The sequence below is a fragment of the Hemiscyllium ocellatum genome, chromosome 40, assembly GCF_020745735.1.
Source record: "Hemiscyllium ocellatum isolate sHemOce1 chromosome 40, sHemOce1.pat.X.cur, whole genome shotgun sequence".
NCBI classification, from domain to species: Eukaryota; Metazoa; Chordata; class Chondrichthyes; order Orectolobiformes; family Hemiscylliidae; genus Hemiscyllium; species Hemiscyllium ocellatum.
Window position 1 is genome coordinate 11,236,164 of NC_083440.1, and position 17,684 is coordinate 11,253,847.

General features: G+C 49.5%; 1 protein-coding gene and 1 long non-coding RNA gene across 3 annotated transcripts in view; one reads left to right on the forward strand and one right to left on the reverse strand.

The window, feature by feature from the left end:
* LOC132834539 (NACHT, LRR and PYD domains-containing protein 3-like) overlaps window positions 1-7,895 on the reverse strand; it is a 23,815-nt gene extending 15,920 nt beyond the window's left edge. Inside the window, exons 1-2 of the mRNA XM_060853471.1 lie at window positions 7,714-7,895; window positions 2,942-3,038 (exon numbers count right to left, since the gene is read on the reverse strand). Of these exons, the coding sequence (XP_060709454.1) occupies window positions 2,942-3,038; window positions 7,714-7,779 (163 nt within the window). The 5' untranslated portion in view covers window positions 7,780-7,895. The remainder of the gene's footprint in view (window positions 1-2,941; window positions 3,039-7,713) is intronic.
* LOC132834540 (uncharacterized) overlaps window positions 7,606-17,684 on the forward strand; it is a 22,945-nt gene continuing 12,866 nt past the window's right edge. The window contains exon 1 of one of the 2 annotated variants that reach the window (XR_009647200.1): window positions 7,606-7,682. This is a non-coding gene — a long non-coding RNA (uncharacterized LOC132834540). Of the gene's footprint in view, window positions 7,683-13,672; window positions 13,953-17,684 lie in introns of those variants that run through there. The other variant, XR_009647199.1, reaches the window with a different exon arrangement.

Sequence of the window (17,684 nt, forward strand, 5' to 3'; positions counted from 1 at the left end):
TCGTTCTAACTGCTCTGCTGTTTCAGGTACATATAAACAATTTAGACTTGAATATACTAACGAAAATATATGCAGGGTATAAGCAGATAGGAAAAAAGTTAAGTTCTGGGTTTTGTGAAACATCAGGTTCAGCTGAGCATGACTCAGATCAGAAAAGAACTTGGCAGTGAACAAAGGGGTGCTGGAGGCAAGGGTAATGGGTAAACAAGGTGGAAAAGTATTCATCATGTACAGCCATTTAACAATATTGGAAGCATTCAGTATGTAAGGTCAGTTAGCAAGGTGAAAAGTATTCACTGTGTGAAGCCAATTAAGGTTAAGAATGTTCATGGTGGAACAGATGGCTTAATTTTTACTGTTGATGCTCGCTGATTATAACTGTCATCCAATCGATATGTATGTTGCCTGATCTGGATGTTCCTCCCTGTAAAATGATTATAACTGCTGTTCCAGAGAGAAGACCAAGAACTCATGTCTCTGTGCACATGGGCAATCCTTCTCTCTCCCTCCAGGGCCCGAAATAAAAATGAAGGAGGTAAAACCACACTGCATCTCAGTGTCTCGCTTCGACTGAGGGGGGAATGGCGCAACAGTAAGTCTGCAGATGATATGAAAATTGGCGGGGTGGTAAATAGTGAGGGGGATAGCCTTAGATTACAGGAAGTTACAGATAGGCTAGTCAGCTGGGCTGATCACTTGCAAATGGAATTCAATCTGGAATGAGTATAGGCAATGCACTTGGGCAGAATAAACAAAGCAAGGGAATACATGATGAACTGAAGGACCCTGGGAGGCACTGAGGATCATAGGGATCTTGGCATTCACATACACCAGTTCCTTCAGGTAGAAGGTCAGGTAAATAAAGTGGTTAGGGCAGCATATGGGATACTTGCCTTTGTAGCTGAGGCAGAGTGTTTAAGAGCTGGGAGTTGCACTGGAACAGTATAAAATGTTGGTTAGGCCACAGGAATGTAGCTGGCTGGCGGGCGGAGGTGGGGGGGGTGGGGGGGGGTTTGGAGAGGGGGGGTGGGTTGAGATGAGGAGGTTTAGTGGGGATGTGAGGAGAAACGTTTTTAACACCGCACGGTGAAAGGAATCTGGACCTCATTGCCTGAAAGGGTGGAGAAGCAGGCCACCTAAGAGGCAGTTTGAAGTGAACTTGTGGCACCTAAGCATTCAAGGCAAGGGCTGGAAAATGGGATCAGAATAGTTGGCGATGCTTTTTTAGCCAGAGCAGACTCAATGGGCCAAAGGGTCTTTTTTTGTGCGACAGATTGTTATGACTTCAGCTGCCTTCCTGTATGTGCAGGTCACTAGCCCACTGCTTTCTCAGTGTCCCCTGAACTGATCTGGCTGACCGACTGGAGACTACACAATAAGCCCCAGCTCTATCACAGCACAGAACTGGATGTCGCCACCTAACACACTCCAGGATGGTCTGGACATTACATTCTATCAAAATCCCAGAAATGGAGTCTATTGTAATGACATGCTGCGTACTACATTATGAATCCACGGGTTGTTCTGTTATAATGCGCGTTTTGTCAACACAATTGACAAATTCTAAATGGCGAACTTTAAAAATGTGTGCTGGTTGGAATGCGATTACACGGCCAACACGTTAAGCGCTGTTTCTGAAGTCCGATTTTTTCTATAATGCGGGGTTACACAAGAAAACAACCCTCACATTATAGAAGAACTGACCAAAACCAATTCTTTAACACGAAGTACACCAATTTGTCAAACTTATCATACCTTTAGTTTGTTTCCTTTAAATCTGTAAAAGTTCACTAACTCAACATTAAATTACGGATCAATTATCTGCAAAACTGCCAAAAAAAACTGAAAAACATCCAGTCCTTTTTCTGAACTACACTGATCGAGTCCATACGAACTCAAGGCAATAACCTGAAGTTCAAGTGCTGTCTCAAAATGCATTAACCCAAGAATCTTCAAGGAGCTTTTCACTCTCCTCAAAATGATTAGTATCAATGTCACCTTACCAAATCCCATGTACGTGCAATACCATATTCTACAGAAATACAAGCAAAGAGATGTGTAAAGATTTGCAGCTCAGGTGCCGGTTACCGTGTTTGTCGAGCTGGGAGGTTTAGTGGGAATGTGAGGAAAAACTTTTTAATTCCCCCCCCCAGGGTGATAGAAATCTGGACCGCAGACGTTTCATCCCTGTCTTGGTGACACTTTCAGTGCTCTGGAACTTCCTGTGAAGTGATACGGTACTGTCTTTTGGAATTTATTTGGTTCCGTTCCTGCTGCTTACAGTTGTTCATTGCAATGGCTGGTATATTGGGTCTTGGTCTATGTGCTTGCTAACGGAGTCGGTCAATGGGTGCCTGGCCTCTGTTTAGCTTGTCCTATGATCGTTGCGGTGTCCCAGTTAAATCTGCGTGTATGGCTGCTAGGGACAGATGCCTAACAGACAGACAACATGACGAGAACATGTTATGACGCAACCCACTAACCACGCTACCTTTCATAAAAAACATCTCGGAACTGGCAGCCAGACTTCCCTGACCGTTCAGATTCATGACAGCCATGCTAAGACAACAACTCACCAGGATACAAGACTCTTCACCCAACATACGCAAAGTTAACGTAATTTACAAGATTTCATGCAAAGACTGCACAAAACACTATATAGGACAATCAGGCAGATAGCTAGCAATCCGTATCCACAAACACCAACTAACCACTAAATGCCACGACCAGCTGTCCATCTCCCTATACACAATATGAGCACCTCTTCAGCAGATCTAGCGCTGAGCGCCTTATTTTAACTTGTGACTGCAAGATCCCTCAACTTGGTCAATGGTTTCTTGTCCTCATCCGTCCCCTCTTTCCTGTTCATACGGGTTCCAGGTTGAGATTGAACATTTCGTCACAAAATGAGATCATATTCTGTTCTACTTTATGACCTCACCTGGATCCATTTTCATTTTTTTTGGTGGTGATGGATCCTCTTCACTGTTTGAACCTTCTTGTACTTCAGGTACGACATCGACGGGTGTTTCCAGGTCCTGAAGAGGGTTAAACGAAAAACAATGAAGTGAGAAGTAGAAACTTTGCCTGGTTAAATTTGAAATCTGTAACACAGCAATTTAAGTCTCGGATTAAACATTTCCTACGTTTATAATTAACCTTTGGTGCAGATACATTGGGCCGAAGGGCCTGTTCCGGTGCTGCTCTACATCCTCCATATCAGCTGTGAACAACTGCTCCACGAGACCCTGACAATTCGAGTGATCTCCACACGTTAGCTGCCTTCAGGAAAGCCTCAACACCGGGCACACTCATGCATGGTAGAACCAACCTTAATCCCACGGTGAAGACCAAATTTAATTAATCAACCCATTCAGAGATGTCATTACACTCCAGCAGGGCAGTTGGGACTTGAACACTGGCCTCCTGGCTCAGAGGTAGGGACATTACCACTGTGCCACAAGAACCTCTGCATGCTGTAGAATATTCTGCAGGGAAACATGGACCAAGTGACGATAGATTCAAAAAGTGTGGTGCTGAAAAAGCACCGCGGGTCACACATCATCCGAGGAACAGGAAAGTCAATCTTTCGAGCATAACCTCTTCACGTTCCCAATGAAGGACTTATGCTCGGACCTTTGACTCTCCTGCTCCTCAGATGCTGCCTGACAGGCTGCGCTTTTCCAGCACCACACTTTCTGTCTCTGATCTCCAGCATCTGCATTCCAGATAGATCAATCCAATGAGCCTGTGTTTGGATTGTCAGAGTCTCATGATGCTCTAATCATTGATCAAATTTGAAAATAATCATAATATTCCATGCATGGTTTACTACCATCATATTCTAAAACTGCTGTCTTCATTTAGCTGGCTAACTCATTACATCTCCAGTGGAAATGACATGACCTGCATGTTTTACATATGACCTGGCTATCAATTAGATTATATTTATTGCAGCTCTCATAACTGAATAATTGCGATGGTTAAGATGGTAGTGAGGGGAGGGGTAGGGAAGGTGGTGGATAATGGTGGTTATAGGGGGGATGGTGGTTAGAGAGGTCAGAGAGGGGGGTGGGGGTCAGAGAGGGGGGATGGGGAAGTTGGGGGTCAGAGAGGGGGCACGGGGGAAGGTGGGGGTCAGAGAGGGGGATGGGGGAAGGTGGGGGTCAGAGAGGGGGGAAGGTGGGGGTCAGAGAGGAGGGGATGGGGGAATTTGAGGGTCAGAGAGGAGGGGATGGGGGAAGGTGGGGGTCAGAGATGAGAGGATGGGGGAAGGTGGGGGTCAGGGGGAAGGTGGCGATGTGTGTGGGGGGATGGATGGTGGAGGTCAGAGGATGTGTGTGTATGTGGAGGGTTATGGGGGTAGTGAATGGTAGGGGTCAGAGGCTGTGTGTGTGTGGGGGTTATGAGGATGGTGGGGGTAGTCGAAGGTGAATGTCAGAGGCTGTGTGTGTGTGTGTGGGGGGGGTATGAGGGTGGTGGACGGTGGGGGCCAGAGACTGGGTGTGTGGGGGGGGTTAGGGGGTGGTGGATTGTGGGGGGTCAGAGGCTGTGTGCGTGTGGGTGGGGTTTTGGGGGTGGTGGATGGTGGGGGTCAGAGGGAGAATGTATGTGTGTGTGTGGGGGGGGTTATGGGGGCGGTGGATGGTGGAAGTCAGAGGGTGTGTGTGGGGGGGGTTATGGGGGAAGGAGGGCGTGTGTGGGGCGCGGATATGGGGGTGGTGGATGGTGAGGGTCAGGGAGAGGGATGGGTGGGTGTGTGTCGGGGGGTGTATGGGGGTGGTGGATGGTGGGGGTAGGAGTGTGTGTGTGTGGGGAGGGACGATTATGGGGGTGGTGAGGGTCAGAGGGTAGGAGTGTGGTGGGGGTATGGGGGAGGTGGGTGTAGGAGGGTGTGTGTATCGGGGGAGGTTATGGGGGTGGTGGGTGGTGGGGGTAGCAGGGTGTGTGTGTGCATGTTGGGGGGTATGGGGTGGTGGGGGTCAGAGGGTGTGTGTATGTGGGAGGGGTAGGGGGTGGTGGAGGTCAGAGGGAGAGTATGTGCACGTGTGTGTGTGGCGGGGGGGTTATGGGGGTGGTGGAGGGTGTGTGGGGAGGTGGATGGATGTTGGGGGTGTTTGTGTGTGTGTGGGGGGGCTGGATGGGGGTGGTGGGAGGAGGAGGTTGGGTAGGAGGGTGGGTGGGTGTGGTGTGTGGGGGGGTAAGAGGTTGGATAGGAGGGTGGGGGTGGTTGATGTGGGGGGGTTATGGGGGTGGTGGATGTTACAGATGGGGGTGATGGTGGGGGTGTGTGTGTGTTGGGGGGGTTATGGGGGTGGTGGATGTTACAGATGGGGGTGATGGTGGGGGTGTGTGTGTATTGGGGGGGTTATGGGGGTGGTGGATGTTACAGATGGGGGTGATGGTGGGGGTGTGTGTGTATTGGGGGGGTTATGGGGGTGGTGGATGTTACAGATGGGGGTGATGGATGGTGGATGTTACAGATAGGGGTGATGGTGGGTGTGTGTGTGGGGGGGTGGTGGAGGGTGTGTGTGTTGGGGGGGTTATGGGGGTGGTGGATGTTACAGATGGGGGTGATGGTGGGGGTGTGTGTGTGTTGGGGGGGTTATGGGGGTGGTGGATGTTACAGATGGGGGTGATGGTGGGTGTGTGTGTGGGGGGGTTATGGGGGTGGTGGATGTTACAGATGGGGGTGATGGTGGGTGTGTGTGTGGGGGGGATTATGGGGGTGGTGGATGTTACAGATGGGGGTGATGGTGGGTGTGTGTGTGTGTTGGGGGGGTTATGGGGGTGGTGGATGTTACAGATGGGGGTGATGGTGGGTGTGTGTGTGGGGGAGGTTATGGGGGTGGTGGATGTTACAGATGGGGGTGATGGTGGGTGTGTGTGTGGGGGGGTTATGGGGGTGGTGGATGTTACAGATGGGGGTGATGGTGGGGGTGTGTGTGGGGGGGGTTATGGGGTGGTGGATGTTACAGATGGGGGTGATGGTGGGTGTGTGTGTGGGCGGGGTTATGGGGGTGGTGGATGTTACAGATGGGGGTGATGGTGGGTGTGTGTGTGGGGGGGGTTATGGGGGTGGTGGATGTTACAGATGGGGGTGATGGTGGGTGTGTGTGTGGGGGGGGTTATGGGGGTGGTGGATGTTACAGATGGGGGTGATGGTGGGTGTGTGTGTGGGGGGGGTTATGGGGGTGGTGGATGTTACAGATGGGGGTGATGGTGGGTGTGTGTGTGTGGGGGGGTTATGGGGGTGGTGGATGTTACAGATGGGGGTGATGGTGGGGGTGTGTGTGTGGGGGGGGTTATGGGGGTGGTGGATGTTACAGATGGGGGTGATGGTGGGTGTGTGTGTGGGGGGGGTTATGGGGGTGGTGGATGTTACAGATGGGGGTGATGGTGGGGTGTGTGTGGGGGGGGTTATGGGGGTGGTGGATGTTACAGATGGGGGTGATGGTGGGGGTGTGTGTGTATTGGGGGGGTTATGGGGGTGGTGGATGTTACAGATGGGGGTGATGGTGGGTGTGTGTGTGGGGGGGGTTATGGTGGGTGTGTGTGGGGGGGGTTATGGGGGTGGTGGATGTTACAGATGGGGGTGATGGTGTGTGTGTGTGTGGGGGGGGTTATGGGGGTGGTGGATGTTACAGATGGGGGTGATGGTGTGTGTGTGTGTGGGGGGGGTTATGGGGGTGGTGGATGTTACAGATGGGGGTGATGGTGGGTGTGTGTGTGGGGGGGGTTATGGGGGTGGTGGATGTTACAGATGGGGGTGATGGTGGGTGTGTGTGTGGGGGGGGTTATGGGGGTGGTGGATGTTACAGATGGGGGTGATGGTGTGTGTGTGTGGGGGGGGGGGGTTATGGGGGTGGTGGATGTTACAGATGGGGGTGATGGTGTGTGTGTGTGGGGGGGGGGTTATGGGGGTGGTGGATGTTACAGATGGGGGTGATGGTGTGTGTGTGTTTGTGGGGGGGGGTTATGGGGGTGGTGGATGTTACAGATGGGGGTGATGGTGTGTGTGTGTGTGTGGGGGGGGGTTATGGGGGTGGTGGATGTTACAGATGGGGGTGATGGTGTGTGTGTGTGTGTGGGGGGGGGGTTATGGGGGTGGTGGATGTTACAGATGGGGGTGATGGTGTGTGTGTGTGTGTGGGGGGGGGTTATGGGGGTGGTGGATGTTACAGATGGGGGTGATGGTGGGTGTGTGTGTGGGGGGGGTTATGGGGGTGGTGGATGTTACAGATGGGGGTGATGGTGGGTGTGTGTGTGGGGGGGGTTATGGGGGTGGTGGATGTTACAGATGGGGGTGATGGTGGGTGTGTGTGTGGGGGGGGTTATGGGGGTGGTGGATGTTACAGATGGGGGTGATGGTGGGTGTGTGTGGGGGGGGGTGATGGTGGGTGTGTGTGGGGGGGGGGGTTATGGGGGTGGTGGATGGTGGATGTTCCGGGGGCGGCCAATGGGGAGGAGGCTGAGCCGCCTATTGTCCCCGCCCCCCTGTATGACGCCTTCCCTCACTGGTTGGCCGGAACATTACTTGACAGCTCGGGTTCACCAATCGGCGCACGCCCCGCAATGACGTAGTACAGGTTACCTCTTTCCGGTCGGGCCTACGGGTTGGATTTGCCCTCCTCCCCCGTGTTCAGAAATCCCGCGCGAGCACACACACACACACTATCAAGGTAATCATGTCGCTTAAATCGCAGCACAGACCTGAACCTTAGAGGTTGTTAGTTGTTCCTCCGGTGGTGCCGGGATTGACTCTGTTGAAACCTCCATCTTTATTCTCTCTCTTGTTTTCTTTCAAAGGACCGCGCGCGTTCCGCACCGGCCGGGAATCACTTCAGGGAAGGCGCTTCTTCTCCCGCGCAGGATCCCGGATCCAACGCAAGCGCGTTGATTTGCTGTCGGCGCCCGGCCCTTACGCAGGCGCGTTGATTTGCTGTCGGCGCCCGGCCCTTACGCAGGCGCGTTGATTTGCTGTCGGCGCCCGGCTTTCACGCAGGCGAGTTGGTGTGCTGCCGGCGCCCGGCCCTGACGCAGGCGCATTGAGACTTTACTCAACTTGGTGACATTTGTATTTTACTTTAGATTTCAGTTAAACTATTTGTGCTAAAATGGCATTCTATTATCCGGCCTGTTTAAATAATGGTGACTCACATTTATGCTCCTTAATTTGTTTTGAAGAGTGTGGTGCTGGAAACGCACAGCAGGAGAGTCGTTCAGTCCTTTATCAGGAATGAGGCTTGTGGTCCAGGGAGCTGAGAGATAAATGGGAGCAGGGAGGGGGTGTGGGGCAGCTGAGAATGCAACAGGGAGATATAGGTGGGGGTAAAGGTGATAGGTTGGGGCGGATGGAAGATGGAATCGCCCTTCCGACCTGTCCAAGTTAGACGGTTGGAACTAGGTTAAGTTCTACACAGAGAGTCGTCTGAGGTGGGAATTGAACCCGGGTCTCTAGCACTGTGAGGCAGCAGTGCTAACCACTGTGCCACCGTACAGATAGATGAAAGAGCTATAGATTAGATTCCCTACAGTGTGGAAAATAGGCCTTTTGGCCCAACAAGTCCACATCGACCCTCCAAAGGCTAATCCATCCAGACCCATTTACCTCTGACTAATGCACCTAACACTGTGGGACAATTTAGCACGGCCAGTTCACCTAACCTACACATTTATTAGACTGTGGGAGGAAACCAGAGTACCTGGAGGAAACCCACACAGGCAGTCATCTGAGGTGGGAATTGAACCCGGGTCTCTGGCACTGTGAGGCAGCAGTGCTGACTACTGTGCTGCCTATTGATCCCATGTGGTGGCAGGCTCTAAGGCTCCTCAGCCCATTGGCCCATCTGGTCCAGATCCTGTTGTAATCTGAGGTTACCTTCTTCGTTGTCCACTACACCCCAATTTTGGCGTCAGCTGCAAACTTACTAACCTCAAAGAGTCACATCCAAATCATTTATGTAAATGACAAAAAGTACAGGACCCAGCACCGGTCCTTGTGGCACTCCACTGGTCACAGGCCTCCAGTCTGAAAAACCACCCTCTGTCTTCTACCTTTAAGCCAGTTCTGTATCCAACTGGCTGGTTCCCCCTTTTATTTCGTGAGATCGAAGTCTGTACAGATCACATCTACCGCTCTGCCCTCATCAATCCTCTTTGTTCCTTCCTCAATAAACTCAATCAAGTTTGTGAGACATGACTTCCCATGCACGAAGCCATGTTGACTATCCTAAAAGAATCACCTGTGGAGATGCTGAGGATTGAACCCGGGGCTTCATACACGCAAAGCATACACTCTACCACTGAGCTAGTTGCCGGAAATGGGAATGGCGATGTAGAGGTCCAGGAAAGGGAGGGAGATGTCAGAGAACATCCAGGTGACTTTGAGGTCGGGGTTAAAGGTGTTGGTGAAGTTGATGAACTGTTCAACCTCCTCGTGGGAGCACGAGGTAGCACCGATATGGTCGTCGGTTTAGCCGAGCAAAAGGGGGAGATTGGTGTCCCCTGCGGAGGATGGACTGTTCAAAATACTTGCCCATTGAAACTTCAAACACGTGACTGGCTTCGGTTGCTGGGATTGGTTGAACACTGCCCTATCTCTCGTGCGATTATCTACCTACTAGCACACAAGCTCTGCTGGATGTACTTTACAGAGTTACCCCCATCTGCCTCTTTCTCACTGAAGGCACTCTCAGTTTGTGTTAGCAAGGTTAAAATCTACTACAAGTATAACTCTGTTTCTGTAGTACCTTTCTGTGTTTGCCCACGTATCTGCTCCTCCAGCTCCCTCTGACTAATGGGAAAGAGAGTGGAAGCTCTCCAGATCAATGTACAATTAAAGACAGCTTATTTAAACATGGTCTATGAAGTCCGGAAGTGGGTGTCCTTGATGAGCATGAGCTGTAGGAAGTTGAGATAGAAATAGACTGAACATTCCAGATTCTCATGTTCTCTGCTGCCATCAGGATTGGCTTTGGCTTTCTGCAGCATTACAGGGAAAGGGACTGACTCTCATAATGAAGGGGTTCAGTTGTATATTGTCGACTCTGCCTTTCCTTGGAACTGTTTAGCGTGTAAGTTAATGATTTCCTCATTCCCACCCAAAGGGATGTACAAGTTAGATCAGAGCACAAATCTAATTTATGTGGTCACCTTATCCTTGGAAAGGTTGCGTCAGCGTACAAACCTCATCCTTCAGATTACAATCTCAATGTGTAGTTGGTAGAGTTTAATTCAAAGGAGTTAAGGACAGGATCTAATTCCATCAGTTCAAACAGATGATGAGTCAAATTCCCCATCTGCTGGAGATAAACAGAAATTATAAAGTCCCTGAGCTTTCAGTTGGTTTTTCTCTGGCTGGCATCTCAGGTTTTGAATCCGAGGAACTGCATTAGACAAACCATAGGCAAAACTGAGGTTTGCACATGGTGGAAATCAGAGTCTAGATTAGAGTGGTGCTGGAAAAGCATAGCAGGTCAGGCAGCAGCCGAGGAGCAGGAAAATCAATAATGTTTCGGGAAAAAAACCCTTCATCCGGAATGAAGGCAGGGAGCCTCTGGGGTGAAGAGATAAATGGGGGTGGGGTGGGGTGGGGTTGGGCAAGGGAAAAAAGAATACAGTAGATGGATGGGGGTGGGGATGAAGGTGATAGGTCAGAGGGGAGGGTGGGGGAAGGTAGCCAAGAGTACAATAGGTGGATGGGGGTGGGGATGGAGGTGATAGGTCAGAGAAGAGGGTGGAGTGGGTAGGTGGGAAAGAAGATCGGCAGGTAGGACAGGTCATGAGGATGGTGCTGTGCTGGCAGGTTTGAACTAAGGTGAGGTGGGGGAAGGGGAAATGAGGAAATTGGTGAGGTCCACAAACCATGTTGTATTACTTAGCTTCAGTAGTTCCAAACGTTCTCTCAGAACTGACTCTCCAACAATGCAGTGCTTCCTCTCCACACAAACACACAGAGCCATGGATACAAGGGTGACATGGGGGAAATATAAACTCTACGACTTTGCAGTGATCATGGAGGAGATAAATTTAACAAAGAGAGAAAAGGCAAGTCAAAAAAGGAAACAGGAGGGTCTCCTCACTCTCAGCACTGGCTTTGAGCTGGCTGGTTGGAGCCCGTGTACTGTGCACTTGTAAACAAAGTGTGTCTCGGTGCAGGGATACCGGCCCAGGGCAGTTATTTCAATGTTAAATGAATGCATTCCATCGTTATGAATGAGAGTTGATTGGAAATCTGAACTGGAGTTTCACACAGAGGGTGGTACGTGTATGGAATGAGCTGCCAGAGGATGTGGTGGAGGCTGGTACAATTGCAACATTTAAGAGGCATTTGGATGGGGATATGAATAGGCAGAGTTTGGAGGGATCTGGGCCGGGTGCTGGCAAGTGGGACTCGATTGGGTTGAGATATCTGGTCGGCATGGATGGGTTGGACCGAAGGGTCTGTTTCCGTGCTCTCCATCCCTATGACTCTATGGAGTAAAATAGATCAGGCATTTGTGCGTTGGCAGAGTGAGTCTGCCGGGTGCCACAAGGGACGAATCTCAATCCACAACTGTTCTCAATTGGTTACACGAGCACCAATTACCAGGTCAGCTTTATTTCCTCCATGCATTGATGCAGGCATTGGGGCTGGGCCAGCATTGATAACCCGTCCCTAGTTGCCCCTTGAAGGTGGAGGAGTTGTGCTGGCAGGTGGGACTCGATTGGGTTGGGATATCTGGTCGGCATGGACGAGTTGGACCGAAGGGTCTGTTTCCATGCTCTTCATCCCTATGACTCTATGGAGTAAAATAGATCAGGAGTTGTCCATGTGCTGGCAGGCTGACCCACAATGCCCTTGGAGAGGGAATTCCAAGATTCTGGCACAACGACAGTGAAGGAACAGGGATGAATTTCCCAGTCTAGATGGTGACTGACTTGGAGGGGAACGTGTAGGGTGTGGTGTTCCCATGTATCTGCTGCCCTTGTCTGGATGGAACTGGTCACGTGTTTGGAAGGTGCTGTATGAAGATCTTCAGTGAATTTCTGCAGTGTATCTTGCAGAATGCTGTTCCTGAGTGTCAGTGTTGGAGGGGCTGGATACATGTAGATGTGTTCGCAATCAAGCGGGCTGCTTTATCCTGGATGGTGGGAGACAAAAAGTGTGGTGCTGGAAAAGCACAGCAGGTCAGGCAGCACCTGAGGAGCAGGAGAATCGAAGTTTCAGGCATAAGCCCTTCATCAGGAATGTTGGGGGTGGGGCCCAAGGGGTCTGCGAGATAAATAGGAGGGCGGGTGGGGCTGCAGGGGGGAATGGTCACGTTCTGCTTGTCCTGGATGGTGTTAAGCTTCAAGAGTGTTGTTACGGCTGTACCCATGCAAGTAAGTGGATTAACGGGCATCAATTTAAGACTGAGATGAGGAGGAATTTACTTTCATAGAGTCCCTGCAGTGTAGAAACAGGCCCTTCGGCCCAGCAAGTCCACACTGACCCTCTGAAGCATATCCCACCCAGACCCCAGTCCCCCATTACTCTACATTTACCCCTGCCTAATGCACCTAACCTTCACATCCCTGAACGCTGTGGGAAATTTAGCATTCCCCTGACCTGCACGTCTTTGGATGGTGGGAGGAAACCGGAGAACCCGGAGGAAACTCGGGGAGAATGCGCAAACTCCACACTGATGTCACCCAAGGCTGGAGTTTAACCTGGGTCCCTGCTGCTGTGAGGCCGCAACACAAAACACTGAGCCATTGTGGCACCCTCGAAAAATGTTGGGACTTTGGAACTCCTTGACACAGAGAGCTATTGTGTAATAGTCCTGTATTTAAGACAGAGAGAGACAGATTACTGATCAGTCAGGGATTGACGAATTCTGGGGAAAGGGTAGAAAGTGGACATGAGGACTGTAGGACCAGCCATGATCCTGTTGAATAGTGGAGCAGCCTCAAGGGACCGAACGGCCTCCTCCTGTTCTTATTTATTATGGCATTGACGTCTTATAGACCATCTACTCAATGTCCCACTGAGCCACCAAATGTGTCACACCCCTTGTTTGAGAGGAATGACTGAAGGCAACCATTTGACACTCCGTTTGATTCCAGCCATCAAATGGTTTATTTTACAGCTAGCGGGGAGTAAGTCACTGGGTTTACCAAGTCCTTATCCACTCAGCAAAGGAAATCATGCACTTTCTTTACTTTTCCTTCAGCACATCCTGGCTGGTTCAGGATCTCCTGCACAATGAGTGTCGGTGGTCAAGGATTTTTGTTACTATTAGTGTCAGTGCTCAGTGTTTCTCTCACAGTGAATCTTGGTGCTGAGTCTCAATGTTCAAAGACTCTGCTCGGATACAGGGAGGTAAGTGACGATCCACTGTGAGTTGTATTTAACGTACCCGGGACACAGGCAGGAGAAAGTAACAATAAGGAGTCAGAATTGTAGGCAGGGACTGAAACCTCAACGGGCATTTTATAACAACTTAAACAAAACAGAATGCAAGGCAGTACCAAAAGAAGTAGGATTCTGGATAATCCAAGATGGAGGATGGAAAAAGCTTGTGGCTGTAAGAGGTGCTTTGTTTTTGAGGTATTTTGGGTTGGAAGACATTTCCTCGAATTCCAGGAGCAGTAATTACTATTTTATAAGCTGTTGCTTTGGTTTGGAACTTTAGGGAAAAGAGATCAAAACAACATCACTTTTAAAAGGAGGAAGACAGGCAAATCTGGGACCACGTGGTCAGAGACAGAAAGCTACACTGATGTCTGACACAGCAGTAAATCTGTTGAGTGAATCCTTTTCTGTTTGAGTATTCAAGTATCTCTGGACATCGGAATGCGTCGAACAAAAATTAACAAACAGCGAAATTGACAGCTGACCTTGGAGGGACTTGTTTGGGAGAGCTGACAGCATGGGAGAAGCAAAAGTGCACAGTACTTCAGTGTAACCTTGCTGAAAATCTACAGTGGTGAGTAGAGTGGGTTCTTTTGTGATTATATAGAGTCATAGAGATGTAGAGCATGGAAACAGACCTTTCGGTCCAACCCGTCCATGCCGACCAGATATTCCGACCCACCAGCATCTGGCCCCTCTCCCTCCAAACCCTTCCTATTCATATACCCATCCAAATGCCTCTTAAATGTTGCAATTGTACCAGCCTCCACCACATCCTCTGGCAGCTCATTCCATACACGTACCACCCTCTGTGTGAAAACGTTGCCCCTCAGGTCTCTTTTATATCTTTCCCCTCTCACCCTAAACCTATGCCCTCTAATTCTGCACTCCCCGACCCCAGGGAAAAGACTTAGTCTATTTATCCTATCCATGTCCCTCATAATTTTGTAAACCTCTAAGGTCACCCCTCCACCTCTGGCGCTCCAGGGAAAACAGTCTCAGCCTGTTCAGCCTCTCCCTGTAGCTCAAATCCTCCAACCCTGGCAACATCCTTGTAAATCTTTTCTGAACCCTTTCAAGTTTCACAACATCTTTCCGATAGGAAGGAGACCAGAATTGCACGCAATATTCCGACAGTGGCCTAACCAATGTCCTGTACAGCCGCAACATGACCTCCCAACTCCTGTACTCAATACTCTGACCAAGAAAAGAAAACATACCAACTGCCTTCTTCACTCTCCTATCTACCTGCGACTCCACTTTCAAGGAGCTATGAACCTGCACTCCAAAGTCTCTTTGTTCAGCAACACTCCCTCGGACCTTACCATTAAGTGTATAAGTCCTGCTAAGATTTGTTTTCCCAAAATGCAGCACCTCGCATTTATCTGAATTAAACTCCATCTGCCACTTCTCAGCCCATTGGCCCATCAGGTCCAGATCCTGTTGTAATCTGAGGTAACCCTCTTCACTGTCCACTACACCTCCAATTTTGGTGTCATCTGCAAACTTACTGACTGTACCTTTTATGCTCACATCCAAATCATTTATGTAAATGATGAAAAGTAGAGGACCCAGCACCAATCCTTGTGGCACTCCACTGGTCACAGGCCTCCAGTCTGAAAAACAACCCTCCACCACCACCCTCTGTCTTCTACCTTTAAGCCAGTTCTGTATCCAAATGGCTAGTTCTCCCTGTATTCCATGAGATCTAACCTTGCTTATCGGTCTCCCATGGGGAATCTTGTCGAACGCCTTACTGAAATCCATATAGATCACATCTACTGCTCTGCCCTCATTAATCCTCTTTGAGTTTTTTGAAAAAGTAACAATCAAGTTTGTGAGACATGATTTGCCATACTCAAAGCCATGTTGGCTCACCCTAATCAGTGCATGCCTTTCCAAATACATATACATCCTGTCCCTCAGGATTCCTTCCAACAACAAACCCATCTCGACGTCAGGCTCCCCGATCTATAGTTCCCTGGCTTGTCTTTACCGCCCTTCTTAAACAGTGGCACCACATTAGCCAACCTCCAGTCTTCTGGCACCTTACCTGTGACTATTGATGATCCAAGTACCTCAGCAAGAGGCCCAGCAATCACTTCCCTAGCTTTCCAGAGTTCTCGGGTACACCTGATCAGGTCCTGGGGATTTATCCACCTTTAACCGTTTCAAGACATCCAGCACTTCCTCCTCTGTAATATGGACATTGTGTAAGATGTCACCATCTATTTCCCTACAGTCTATATCTTCCATGCCCTTTTCCACTGTAGATTCTGATGCAAAATACTCATTTAGTATCTTCCCCATTTTCTGCAGCTGCACACAAAGGCCGCCTTGCTAATTTTTTAGGGACCTTATTCTCTCCCTAGTTACCTTTTTGTCCTTAATGTATTTGTAAAAACTCTTTGAATTCTGTACATTTTATTGAGATTCGTCGCTTAATTAAATTTTAAAATATGAAACATAGTTACTAAGTTAGCCTGGAGCAGTGTTTTTTAGAGAAATAAGATGGTGTTGTTTTCTGGGTCTGTAGATTGTTAAGGATAAAGATGGCCTTAGTAAAGCAATGTGCTCTTCCTGTCAGATATGGGACACTAGGGAGAGTTTCTATGTTCCTGATGATTATTTCTGCAGGAAGTGTCTTTCGTTGCGAATTCTATCAGATCGCCGGGATTGGTTGGAGCGGCAGTTAGAGGTACTGAGGAATTTATGGGATCTAGGGGGTGTGATGGATGGCAGTTATAGGAAGGCAGAAAAAAAACACAGATACAGTCAGGTAGATGGGTTACCTCCAGGAAAGGTAGGAGAAGGAGGCAGGCAATGCGGGAGTCTCCTGTAGCATTCCCCATCTCAAACAATTTTGCTGTTTTGGAAAATGTAGGGGTTGATGGACTCTCAGGAGAATGTAGCCAAGTTTCTGGTGCCAAGACTGGCTCTAATTAATGAGGGGTATGTCAGGTTCCAAGTGATCAATTGTGATAGAGGTCTCTCTAGCCAGAGGCACGGACAGATGTTTCTGCTGCTGACGGTGAGAAATCAGAATGGTGTGTTGCCTCCCTGGTGCCAGGATCAAGGATATCTCACAAAGGGTGCAGAATGTTCTCAAAGGGGAGAGGGACCAGCAGGAAGTTGTTGTACACATTAGATCTAATGATGTAGGAAGGGAAAAGCACGAGATTCTGAAGGAAGAATAAAGAAAGTTAGGCAGGAATTTAAATAGGAGACCCTTGAGGGCAGTAATATCAGGATTACTCCTGGTGCTACAAGCTAGTGAGGGCAGGAATGGGAGGATAGAGCAGATGAATGCATGGCTGAGGAGCTGGTGGATGGGAGATTTTTTGAATCATTGGAATCTCTACTGGGGTAGAAGTGACCTGGGCAAGAAGGATGGATTGCACCTCAATTGGAAGGCTAAAAATATATTGGCAGGGAGATATCATAGCAATTACAGAGACATGACTCCGGGATAGACAGGACTGGCAGCTTAATGTTCCAGGATACAAATGCTATTGGAAGGATAGAAAGGTGTGGTGATGTTGGGGGGGGGGGGGGAAGCAATAGAGGAGGAAGAATACAGTCTTAATGCTATCCCTTATCAAGAGTTTTTGATAAGGGATAGCATCAGGGCTATACTTAGGTTCAATATTCCTGGGAATACATTCAGATAGATATTCGAATGGAACAATGAAATAAGTAAGGGATAATTAGATTAAATTACTTGCAGTGTAGAAACAGACCCTTCAGCCCAACAAGTCCACACCGACCTTCCAAAGAGCAACCCACCCAGGCCCATTCCCCTACATTTACCCCTTTGCCTAATACTACGGGCAATTTAGCGTGGCCAATCCACCTAACCTGCACATTTTTGGACTGTGGGAGGAAACCCACGCAGACGTGGGGAGAATGTGGAAACTCCACACACAGTCGTCTGAGGTGGGAATTGAATCCGGGTCTCTAGCACTGTGAGGTAACAGTGCTAACCACTGTGCCACCGTACAGGTAGACCAGAGAGCTATAGATTAGATTCCCTACAGTGTGGAAATCGGCCTTTTGGCCCAACAAGTCCACATCGACCCTCTGAAGGCTAATCCACCCAGACCCATTTCTCTCTGACTAATGCACCTAACACTGTGGGACAATTTAGCATGGCCAATTCACCTAACCTGCACATCTTTGGATTGTGGGAGGAAATCGGAGCACCCGGAGGAAACCCACGCAGCACGGGGAGAATGTGCAAACTCCACACAGTCAGTCGCCTGAGTTGGGAATTGAACCCGGGTCCCTGTGAGGCAGCAGTGCTAAC